The sequence below is a fragment of the Ricinus communis genome, chromosome 5, assembly GCF_019578655.1.
Source record: "Ricinus communis isolate WT05 ecotype wild-type chromosome 5, ASM1957865v1, whole genome shotgun sequence".
NCBI lineage: Eukaryota > Viridiplantae > Streptophyta > Magnoliopsida > Malpighiales > Euphorbiaceae > Ricinus > Ricinus communis.
The window spans coordinates 24,288,317-24,300,176 of record NC_063260.1 but is presented as its reverse complement, the minus strand read 5'-3'; the positions used below and the strand labels follow the sequence as shown (position 1 = coordinate 24,300,176).

The 11,860-nt window shown below is 37.7% G+C and overlaps 2 protein-coding genes across 4 annotated transcripts; both read left to right on the top strand.

Moving 5' to 3' along the window:
- Nucleotides 1-530: 530 nt before the first annotated feature.
- LOC8272452 (disease resistance-like protein DSC1) lies at nt 531-6,384 on the top strand. 3 transcript variants are annotated; one of them, XR_001534891.3, is made up of 6 exons: nt 531-1,323; nt 2,140-3,235; nt 3,346-3,657; nt 3,747-4,658; nt 4,746-5,461; nt 6,353-6,384. XR_001534891.3 is itself a non-coding variant. In XM_002509590.3 (5 exons), exons 1-5 carry the CDS (start codon nt 860-862, stop codon nt 5,373-5,375), a joined length of 3,414 nt encoding a protein of 1,137 aa, XP_002509636.1. In that variant the 5' UTR covers nt 532-859; the 3' UTR covers nt 5,376-5,588. The 3 variants fall into 3 exon arrangements, 1 of the variants encoding a protein (XP_002509636.1); XR_001534889.3 differs by having other exon boundaries at nt 532-1,323; nt 6,312-6,384; XM_002509590.3 differs by lacking the exon at nt 6,353-6,384 and having other exon boundaries at nt 532-1,323; nt 4,746-5,588.
- A 131-nt stretch (nt 6,385-6,515) lies between these two features.
- On the top strand, nt 6,516-11,240 carry LOC125370129. Its single transcript, XM_048374600.1, has 2 exons — nt 6,516-6,999; nt 7,388-11,240. The coding sequence occupies exon 2, from the start codon at nt 8,320-8,322 to the stop codon at nt 10,180-10,182; it is 1,863 nt and encodes a 620-aa protein (XP_048230557.1). The 5' UTR covers nt 6,516-6,999; nt 7,388-8,319; the 3' UTR covers nt 10,183-11,240.
- The last annotated feature ends 620 nt before the right edge of the window (nt 11,241-11,860 follow it).

Here is an 11,860-nt window from a genome sequence, read left to right as displayed (position 1 = left end):
TTAATAATAAAATTTAAGATTTTTATAAAAATGAAGGATTAGAGTTCCATATAATGCTTTTGTTATGAATTACAGGCACTCACGGGTTAATTATGAGCGGAGGCGAAAGGTTGTGGACCTGAATTGCAACATTTTAACCCTCAAATCTCAACTTGTAAAAGAATGTTACATTTATACCAGTGCCCTGGAATGGATCCTTCTTACTTTATCAAGCCCAAATAAAGTGAATTGTCCGCCTGATGAGCATAATAGTTCCCAAAATCAGGCTTGCCGGCCAGCTTGAGCTAGAGAAATTTGAAGAGGTCAAGGCCGCTGGAATCGTAGTTACTTGCTTGCCCATTACCACAACTCATTGGCCCAAAAATCTTCTTTTAAGCCAGCCCATGGCTACTTACGGTGGATATAAAGGGGACCTTAGGTAGCATTATTGCATTATAATAATGGTACATTATAATGATGAAAGTTTTGGTATGAGTTGAATCTAGAAGGTCTTTTGCGGCCACCAAAGTTGATAACGACTTTTATTATAAAGAAGGTGATAGGTATTTTCTTTCTGACAAAAGGACATAAAATGATTAAAGAATACTCTGATAGTGATGGGGATAGTGATACTGAAGCATTTTATCAAACGCTTTGTTGACAGTACTGATGGTGTTGCTTTAATTGCTTTTAGCAGACAAAACACGAAAATTTGACAGCTGTTTCCACAAGAAAATCGCAAGAAATTTCGTGATTCAAAGAAAAGAAAGTATCTTTGTCCTGTTTAACAATATATTTAGCTACAAGAATAACTCTTGTATCCCTAGATATCGATAAACTCTGCAAACTATCACACACCAAATTTTTTTTCTTTTTTTCAATGGCTACTTCTTTGTCCACTTCCCATACTACCCATCAATGGAAATATGATGTTTTCTTGAGTTTTAGAGGTGAAGATACTCGTGACAACTTTACAAGTCATCTTTTTGCTGCTTTATCTCGGAAGTCGGTCATCACTTTCATGGACAACAATGATCTTCATGTAGGAGAAGAAATAACTCCAGCAATTTCAAAAGCAATTGAAGAGTCGAAAATTGCAATCGTTATTTTCTCAGAAAGGTATGCTTTTTCCAGATGGTGTTTAAATGAAATTGTAAGGATAATTGAATGCAAAGAGACTTGTGGGCAATTGGTATTGCCAGTATTCTATCATGTGGGTCCATCAGATGTTAGTGTTTTTGCTGAAGCATTTCCAAGCTATGATCAGTTTGAGAAAGTGCAGAAGTGGAAGAATGCCTTGTCCAAAGCAGCCAATTTGTCTGCATTCGATTCTCGTGTTACTAGGTACATTTCTTCAGTAACCCTTTTGCATTTCTTGAGTTGAAGATTATTGTAAATAGAAATCTAGAGCATTACACTTAAAAGAGGCCTATTAAGCACGTCTGCAGATATATTTTTAAAATATAATAATTTGGCATATGTATTTTTTATTATTGCTACAATTCTATCCAAGTCTTGTATAAAACGTATACATTTATCAGTTTGGCTTATCCGTGTAAGTAGATGAATTTTCTTTCTCCTTCAAAAAGGTTTGGCAGGAAGTTTACCGAAAAAAAGGTAAAAAGAAAAAAAGAAGAGAAAATCATGCCAATGCTCTGAGAACTGATTTCTTCTTCCTAATGAATTTGATAACCAGTAACTCAATTAGTTGGTTATATATAATAATTTGTCTACAATTATCAGAACTGATGTGATCTAATTATGTAATACTTATAATATCAAAACATTAGAAAAATTAAAGAGCCTAATAAGCATATATATATCATAGTCATTTATTCAGATATATAATATATGTTATAAATGTAATAATTTAGCATATGTACTTTTCGTGTTGTTACCATTTTATCCAAGCCTAATAAGGCGTGTGACTTTATTTACATTGGCAAATGGACTTCCACGTCGACAAGCCACATAAGTAAAGGCACACGCGAATTGTAACAAGATAAAAAATTATATATGTCAAAAAGCTATATTTTTAAATTATAGGTAATATTTAAAACAAATGAGCATTTCTTTTGGTTGATCCACTTAAAAATGTATATAGTAGATTATGTATCTAATACACAAATATTTCTGCTGATCTACTCGCACATTTGGCAGGCCGGAGTCCAAACTTGTTGATGAAATTGTCATGTATACTTTGAAACAACTGAAACAATCATATTCAAGTGATGTAGTAGAGGGCATTGTGGGAGTAGATTCACGGATTGAGCAAATCAAAGAATTATTGTCTATTGGGTCGGTAGATGTCCGCTTTCTAGGAATTTGGGGTATGGGAGGTATAGGGAAAACAACTCTTGCTGAAGCTGTCTTTTACCAAATTGCATATCAATTTGAAGGATCCTGCTTTCTTGCAAATGTTAGGGGAAATTTTGAAAAGAATGGGGGACTAGCCCGTTTACAAGAGGAACTTCTTTCTAAGACATTGGAGAAAAGAGATTTCAAGATCGATACGCCCAATATTGGATACTCTTTTTGGGTTAAGCAGATGCTTAAGCATAGAAGGGTTTTAATTGTTGTTGATGATGCGAATGATTCAGAACAACTAGACTTACTAGTTGGAAGCCATGATTGGTTTGGTCCAGGAAGTAGAATTATTGTAACAAGTAGAGATAAACAAGTACTTACCAAAATAGTAGATGATATATATGAAGTCAAAGAATTAGTTCATCATGAAGCTCTTCAACTTTTTAACCAGACCACCTTCAAGAAAAAATGTGTCCCAGAAGATTACAGCTATCTATCAGATTTGGTCATAGAATATGCTAAGGGTGTTCCTTTGGCTCTTAAAGTTTTGGGTTCCTTTCTATTTGGCAAGAGCAAAACAGAATGGGAAAGTGCATTAGACAAATTAAAAAAAGCTCCTCATAGAGCCACTCAAAATGTTCTGAAAATTAGTTATGATGGCCTTGATGCAGAAGAGAAGAATATTTTTCTTGACATTGCATGTTTTTTCAGAGGCGAAAGCGTGGAAATGGTAACAAAGATATTAGATGGATGTGGCTTCTCAACAAAGATTGGATTGTGTCTTCTGGTTGATAAATCTCTCATAACTATTTTAAATGATAAAGTAGAAATGCATGATTTGTTGCAAGAAATGGGCAAGGAGATTGTTCTCCAAGAATCTAAACAGCCAAGCCAACGCACTAGATTATGGAATCATGAAGACATTCTACATGTATTCTCAAGAAATTTGGTAAGATCATAACGATCTTAATTGTATGTACTCATAGCTCTTCTCCAGTAGTTGTTACTTGTTGGTGTGTTTATTGTCATACGTATGCTTGTTTTCTCTTTCTTTTTCAGGGAACTGAAACAATTGAAGGTATGTGCCTTAACACGTCTATGATAAACAAGATTGAACTGAATTCAAATGCCTTCGGGAGAATGTATAATCTAAGATTTCTCAAATTCTACCAATCTTATATCCACGGTGGTTTTAAAGAATGTACTAAGATACGCCTCCCGCAAGGACTGGACTCTCTTTCTAATGAGCTAAGATATTTACATTGGCACGGATACCCATTGAAATCTTTGCCTGCTCGTATCCACCTGATGAACCTTGTTGTCCTTGTCCTGCCTTATAGCAAAGTAAAACGACTTTGGAAAGGATGCAAGGTACAATCTTTTTATATAGATTGTTCTTTCCTCAAACTCATGAGGTTTAAGAGTTCTGACGCATTCTAGCTATATCTTTTTTACTCCAGGATCTTAAGAAGTTAAAAGTGATTGATCTTAGTTACTCGCAAGCATTAATAAGAATTACAGAGCTAACAACAGCCAGTAATCTTAGTTACATGAAACTATCCGGCTGCAAGAACCTTAGAAGTATGCCAAGTACCACTCGTTGGAAATCTCTTAGCACTCTAGAAATGAATTATTGCACTAAGCTTGAGAGTCTTCCAAGCAGCATTTGCAAGTTAAAATCTCTTGAAAGCCTTAGTTTATGTGGCTGCTCAAATCTGCAGAGTTTCCCAGAAATCTTGGAGAGTATGGATCGTTTGAAGGTACTTGTCTTAAATGGAACAGCCATTAAAGAGCTACCATCCTCTATTGAGCGTCTGAAAGGGCTTTCCTCAATATATTTAGAAAATTGCAGAAATCTTGCTCATCTTCCAGAAAGCTTTTGTAATTTGAAGGCTCTCTACTGGCTATTTCTCACTTTTTGCCCTAAACTTGAAAAGCTTCCGGAGAAGCTCTCAAATTTGACAACTTTAGAGGACCTCTCAGTCGGCGTATGTAATCTATTGAAATTGCCTTCTCATATGAACCATTTGTCCTGTATATCAAAGCTTGATCTAAGTGGAAACTATTTTGATCAACTGCCAAGCTTCAAATACCTTCTTAATTTGCGTTGTCTTGACATAAGTTCCTGTAGGAGACTTCGATCTTTACCGGAGGTTCCACATTCTCTGACAGATATAGATGCACATGATTGCAGATCCTTGGAAACAATCTCTGGCCTCAAACAGATTTTTCAGTTGAAATATACTCATACGTTCTATGATAAAAAGATTATATTTACTAGTTGCTTCAAAATGGACGAAAGTGCTTGGAGTGATTTTCTGGCAGATGCACAGTTTTGGATTCAGAAAGTAGCAATGAGAGCAAAAGATGAGGTATGTTTCTCTGGCACTTCTTTTCTTCTACTCATTCATTCTGCATTACTAAGTCTACTTACAAGCATTTTGATCCTTGAAATGTAGGAATCCTTTAGCATCTGGTATCCTGGAAGTAAAATTCCTAAGTGGTTCGGATATCAAAGCGAGGGAAGTTCGATCGTGATCCAGTTGCATCCACGTTCTCATAAGCATAACCTCTTGGGATTCACTCTATGTGTTGTTCTGGCATTTGAGGATGAATTTGAATATCACAACAGTTTCTTTGATGTTCTTTGTGTCTATCAACTTAAAAACTATCGTGGTGAATATACTGATTGCAAAGAAGTTTATAGCAGTAGAACTCATGTATCAGGGAAGAACAAGTATGTTGGATCAGACCATGTGATTCTTTTCTACGATCCCAATTTCTCTTCTACAGAGGCCAATGAGTTATCCTACAATGAAGCCTCATTTGAATTCTACTGGCAAAATAACGAGAGCTGCTGTATGCAATCTAGCATGGTGAAAAAGTGTGCCGCCATTCCTCTATATTCCCGAGAGGAAGAGTGTTGCAACCGACTCGAAGGGCCAATAGAGATTGGGATAAACCCTATGGAAGAAGAAGCTATTGATCACAAGAGATACTGGGATGGTAGTGAGAGCTCTGATGAAGAGAGAGAAGATAGATATCCAAAAAAACTGAAACTAATGGATGGTATGATTGTTCCATCATAGCATGAAGAAAGGAACTGATATGTTCCAACTCGTGTTCCTCCTGCGGTGAACACCTTGGACCTCTATAAGCAGAGCATTTGGCTGCTGTGAGTTCCTTTATAAACTACACGCTTTAAATTCTTTTGTTTCCAAAATATAACTTTTTAAGTATCTAGCATCATACATCGGGTGTGGTTAAGGTAACTCAAGATAATGTTAAGGCAAGTTACTCCATATTACCACTACAGTACTTTGAGTTTTTAAAATATTTTCTTTTAATTTTTGGTTTGTTATTATTTTTTTATTGTAATACCCAGAATTTTTCTTTAATAATAATAATATTAATAATAATTAATAAATGAGTTTTTATTTAAATATATTTTATTTTATTTTTATTTGGTTTAAATTGAAATGATTTAAATGGAAATTTTAATACTAGACAAATAAAGAAGTTATTTTCTATATTTTATTAGTTTAATTTTTAAGGAATTAATTAAGTAAATTCTATGAGAAATAAATTATATTTTTTATTAATCAAATTTTCTCCCAAATGAATATATATAAATTAAATTCTATAATTGAGAGTTATGGAAGAATTTGTAAAGGATATTTTATAAAAGAGTTATTGGAAAAAAGGGCATTTTAATTAGCTAAATTGAAAAATATTTAACAAATTGATTAATTAAATTAATTGTGTGAGGACTAGATTAAAAATTTATTTTAGGATAAGGATTAAAAGTATAATTTTATTAATATGGAGTTTTAACAAAAATTTGTATATTTGATATTTTTGTAATTAAATATGTCGGTAAGAGCTTTTTGGTAATTTTATATTTTAAAGCAAGGGTAAATATGTAATTGTGTATTTTCAATAATTTTATTTTGGTCCAAACTAAATAGTTATGGGCTTAATTGAAAAGCTAAAGAAAGTTTAGGGGTTAACTGGAATTTCTGTAGGAAAAAGTTGAGGGACCAAATGGTAAGGAAGAAAAATGCAGGGACCAAAAGCCGATATGGAGAGGAAAAGAAAGAAGAAAGAAAAGAAAGAAGGAAGGGAAGGAAGAAGAAGAAGGGAAAAGGGAAAAGGGAGAAGGGGGCGTCCATGGTGGACGGACGCTGGAGGCTTGGCCAAGGGTGGCGTCGACGTCGGGAGGTGCGCCGTCAGCAAGCGGCGAAAATGGCTTGTTCCGGCAGAATTTTTCTTGTTATCGATCAAGGGGTTTCCGGCGACCATTAGCGGCGTTTTTAGGCTCAAAATGATCAGCAGCTCCGAGGCTTTCTTTTCCGACCATCGCCACCCCTTGAGGCTGCCGGAATTGCAAGATCCGGCGAAGTAAAAAGTTAGAGGCAGCCGGCGTTTTCTATTTTTCTCGGCGAGCACCGGAGATGGATGGATGATCGGAGGACATATCGGACTTCCCTCAGCTCAAGCTTCGCAATGGCACCGGTTTCGTGGTGATCGGACTCCGTTTGCAAATCGACGGCCGAGATCATCCATAAATCTCTCTGGATGATCGGAGGTCGGATCGGAAGATCGTAAGCGGGGATTGTAATCAGCGCGTCGTTTCGAGTCCGTTGCTGTGTTCGGATCATCGATCGGACTCCGGCAGCTGGAGGCGAGTCGATCGAGTGATCAAGCATCTCGGTAATTTTCTCTGGCCCGTTGATTTTAGAATTCTTTGGTAAATTATATGTTTATTGAATTATGTTGAATATTAAAAAATATTGTGAGTTAAAATAATTATTTGTTGGCCTGTCTGCCTTGGGTCGTGTTTTGTGATGTGTGGCGAAGTCGGGAAAATAGTGAAATCTTGGGGACTCGACTCCCGTTAAAATGAAATGTTGATTATTTGAAGTGTTTTCTGGCAAGTCCTAGACCTGTTTTACGGGGGGTAAATGTCCGTATTTTAAGGGAGGTTTTGCGGTAGAATTCTTCCGAGTCGAGATTTTTAGACAGTCGGTCTTAGGAATCTAGACCTAGAGTTAATTGTCAACTGTTTCAGCGTTATTGATTAATTATTTTCTGTGATTAGATAATCTGTTAGTTCGGCTCGCTCCACCCGAGGCATCGGAGCAAAGCTAGGAGGTCATCAAAGCTGTAAGTTAAAGTCATATATCTGCTTACATGTGTCATGTTAATATTTTACGTGATATCTCTGATTAAATGATTAATATTTTGATTATTTAGTTATATACTGTTTATATATGTTTCATTTTTCCGCATTATGATTTTATCGATTTTGTGTTGACTCGGGATGGGATGGCAGTAGAACCCATTATTTTGATGAGTGCACCAGTATAAATTCGAGAGTGATGGAAAAATGGTAAATTGGTAAATTTAAAAAGGTAAGTTTAGGACTTGCCCTGGTCGAGCATTGCTCTCTGGGCTGAGTAGAGTGAGTGTGCCGAAGTAAAGTTCCCTGGTCGAGCATTTCTCTTTAGGCATCGGCTTATTTGGAAGCCTAAGTGACCAAACTGGAGTTAAGAACCCTAGTCGAGCTTCGCTCTCTGGGCGCCGGTCTTATTGGAGTAAGAGAGCTGAAAGGCTAAGAGTGTTAGTGATAATTAAGTGTCTGAACTGGATTTAATCAATAGTACTTTCTAGTGGGTACAGTGAACAGCTCCCGGCCATCTGGTATCAGAGCCTTGGAAAGAGAAGGAGGTAAGTTGCTGGTAAAAGAGGAGTGCCTTTACACATAAAGTGTTTTTATAAGATAACCAGAGTGTTAATGATTAAAGTCTTTAGTATCCTTTATTGTTCATCATCCTCTTACCAGTACAATCAAGAGTATGCTCAGTGCTTGCCTCTTTAGAGGATCCTGCACATCAGAAATTGCTAAAGTACTTCTGATCTGAAAGTTTATAGGCTGGAAAACGGAACTTGCAAGAGCTTTGCTCCCACTGGCTTAGAAAGCGCGGTTTCGGTTACAACGCCACGAACTAAGGATCTTTTATCCTTACCACCATGGAAACCAGTACTAGCCCTATAGTTCAAACCTCTTCCCTTACTCTACCTACTTCCTGTAAACAATATATTACAGAAAAGATAGATAACCTGGTAGAGATATCCCATATACCTGAAACAGCCCAGATCCAAAATTCCCTTGTACCTATACTTAACCCTTACTCAGTCTTCCGCCGTAATCAGTCTTTCTCCCGACAGTTAAGACATATAATTTCTAGACCTTCTATCGCAGTAAAAGAGTATGTACAGTCATCCGCTCTTTCTCAATGTATTCTGTCCTCAGTAACTACTGAACAGTATGTAACCCTAGAAATCCCTCCACACTTCATACAACAGTGGAGACAACAGAAGTATACACATCTTCATTTTGGAGCCATTAGACTTGTGTTTTCCTACCATGGAAGACAAGGACTTCCAATCACTGCTAGACTCTCTTTGCTAGATACTCGTTATCTAAATTATGAACATGCGGTGATCGGCTCTATAGCTACAACTTTGAACGCAGGGAGTGTCGTGCTTACATTCTTCCCCAATTTCAACAGGTCTTTGGAGGATTCTCATTTTAGTCAGGCCTTAAAAGTTCAAGTTCAGATTACAGGCGCTGACCAAGTCGCTGACACTATTTCAGCCACCCTCCATCATCAGATGGTGTACAGGCTACAAGACCATGCTATAAATCTGCAGACTCCTGGTCTCTCCAGCGGAGATGCAGTCTTTATCTTTGCTGACAGTGGTCTTACTCCAACCATAGTTCAGACTCCCAGGCAACTGCCTCGTGAGGAGTTAGAAAAATTGATTCCCTCAGTATGGATCACGAACTATGAGAAGCTTCACCAGAGCTCACAGCTTGTCCAGAAACAAGATCCCATCTTCATCAAGCAACTTGACAAAACTGTCAAAGTCTCTTATCTGTCCTCCACGGCCTTGTCCTCTTCAACACCTCATACTATCTCTATGATCCAACCAGTAAAGAGATATTATGAGAAGAAGATTCCCATTCACAGCTTCAGTTCAAATGGATGGGAAGTCTATGAAAGCAAAATCAATGGTCATTTTATTTGGGATGTTGATCCCTCTATGTGCGATGCCGGATGCCTTTGTCAAGATGATCTGGATGACCAAGAGATCATATCAAAGGGAACTAAGACTTGGAAAAGAAAACATGCATGTACTAGTTCTCATCGACATGATGACAAAGATGATGACCAACCTGATTCAGTTCAAATTTCTGTTCAAACCAGGAAAGACAGACCTTGGATTGGTCTTCCACCAGAAAAGAACAAACCTATGTCCAATGATGATTATCTGAGGAGATGTTTTGAAATACTAAAAGAAGAAGGACTTATGTCCTGTCCTCCTCCTTCAGTTGTTTATTCTTGTTCTTTTGAGCCAGTTAAGATTCCAAAGCCAGTTGCAGTGCCTTGCTTTATGGTTAATCCTGAGGAGTTCCCTCCTCTGGAAAGAAAAGAAAATGAGCAGTCCAAAGCTCCTACACGACCTTTCATTATGAAAGATACAATACAACCTGCAGGCAGTTTGGCCCCTCTCTCAGCTGCAGAAGAAGTTTTAAACTGGCAGACTAACAATGCCGTTGCCCAGAATCGATATCTGAAGAAGATTGACAACAGACTCTCTGAGGTCTATGAAAGGACAAGCTCCATTGAAACCCATGTCACTTCTTTCAGACAAGAAGCTTCACAAATGCATACAAAGCTTTCGTTCAGGTTATCTAAGCTTGAACAAGAAATGGAACAGATTCTGGCAACTCAGCCTACATCGCCTTTATTCTTACAAAAGGACAGAGAAATCCTGAGGCTGAAGGAACAGATCAGTGAAATTGAAAGAGATCTGTATCCCAATTAACAACCTGTCTCTTCTCCGCTCAACTTTCCTATTGCTACACCTCATCCTTTCATGTCAAAGGTTATGCCTGTCAAGCAATATGCCACAGTCTCAGATTTGGTGCCTCGGGCATCCAAACCGGTGTCTAAACCTGCAAAAAGGACATCTTCCACATCCTCTAAAAATCCATCCTTTTCTTCTATCTCAAAGGATAAAGGACCTGCCAAACCTCAGTTGGCAATACAGCATACAAACTCTGCCTCGACGGAGTTGACTCCTTCCTCATCAGAGTCGTATGTTTCTGATTCAGACCTATCTCAGTTTGAGCTACAATGCTCTAGTTCTTACTCTTCTGGTCAAGAGACTGGTACCTCGGTATCTACAGCTGAATCTCAGACACAAAGTCCTCATGTATTGATGAATACACAGCAAGAGCCGAAAATCACGGAAGAAACTGAAGAATTGGAATCTCTTGCTCCAGAACATTCTCTCCCACCAAGACCAGGTTCTGGTCCCTGGTTCTCTTTGGATACTGTGCCTCTATCACAATGGCGAAACAAGATCTTGGAATTCAATGCTTGGCTTGATTTGCAAATGATAAACCCTCAGGCCAATCTCCAAGCTGTCTTGACTGAATTCACGTCGAGATTCACTGGCACATTAAGGGAATGGTTCTCTCACTTGTTTGAATATCAACAGCTCCAATTTGTTCAAATTGGTACTGTTGCTCAAGCTCTAGCCCAGATTCATCAACAATTTCTGGGAGATTACAATATGATTTTCAGGCAAAGGAAACAAGAATACTTTGACAGAAAGTGCTGTTCTATGAAAAGAAAAGACCTTGAAGTTCATTATGTTCATATGTCAAAACTTTACTATGAGCTTGCTGGTCCAAACAGTGATGATCTTAAGTACATATTCGTCAGTTCTCTGCCTGAAGAAATGCAGCCAGAAATTCAGAGAATGATGACAGAAACACATAGAGACATCACTCATATATCTCTTGGAGAAATTTGGCAGTTTACCATGGCTACCCTTGATAAAATGTGTGAGCAGTAAAAATTATTCAAAAAGATTGCAAAAGGAGAAGCACTATTGAAAAATCTATGCAATCGGGATTATTTGCAAGTTAAATGCAAGGATAAGCACTGTACGTGCAAGCCAAAGAAGAAGAAACATTTTTCATCTTATTCAAAGAAACCTCCTCAGTACAAACAGAAAAAAGGAAGAAAGTTACGCTGGTTCAGAAGAAAAAATACAAAGGAGCATAAAACAGATAGATGCTACATCTGTGGTCAATCAGGGCACTATGCAAAGAGATGCCCCAATAAGCCTAAGAAGACTATTGCTCTTCTCCATCAATTAAAGGCTTCATGTCCAGATGACTTATCTGATCATGATCTTGAGTCTCTTTTCTCAGAAGAAGAAATGGCGTCTTCTCGGACTCTATTTGCCATTCCGTACTCAGACACCAGCACAGATGATGAAAATTCTTCAGACGAAGAAACATCTATTTTTACTATTGGTCCCGCTCTGCAAGTAAAACAAGAACCATCAGACTTTCCAGATCTTCCATCAATTTCAGAGGATCTACAATGGCTGTCACATCTACCTTCACCTGATTATATCCTTGCAGATATATCTTACTGTTTCCCTGAAATACCTTCTCCAAGAAAAATACCTACACCGGTTCAAACCA

What these genes read in the sequence shown, in the direction of transcription:
- LOC125370129 (XM_048374600.1), top strand. Translation starts at nt 8,320, where the DNA reads ATGGAAACCAGTACTAGCCCTATAGTTCAAACCTCTTCCCTTACTCTA.
- LOC8272452 (XM_002509590.3), top strand. Translation starts at nt 860, where the DNA reads ATGGCTACTTCTTTGTCCACTTCCCATACTACCCATCAATGGAAATAT. An exon ending in ATGTATTCTCAAGAAATTTG is followed by an intron (nt 3,236 to 3,345) that starts GTAAGATCATAA and finishes TTTCTTTTTCAG; the next exon opens with GGAACTGAAACAATTGAAGG. An exon ending in CAATGAGAGCAAAAGATGAG is followed by an intron (nt 4,659 to 4,745) that starts GTATGTTTCTCT and finishes CTTGAAATGTAG; the next exon opens with GAATCCTTTAGCATCTGGTA.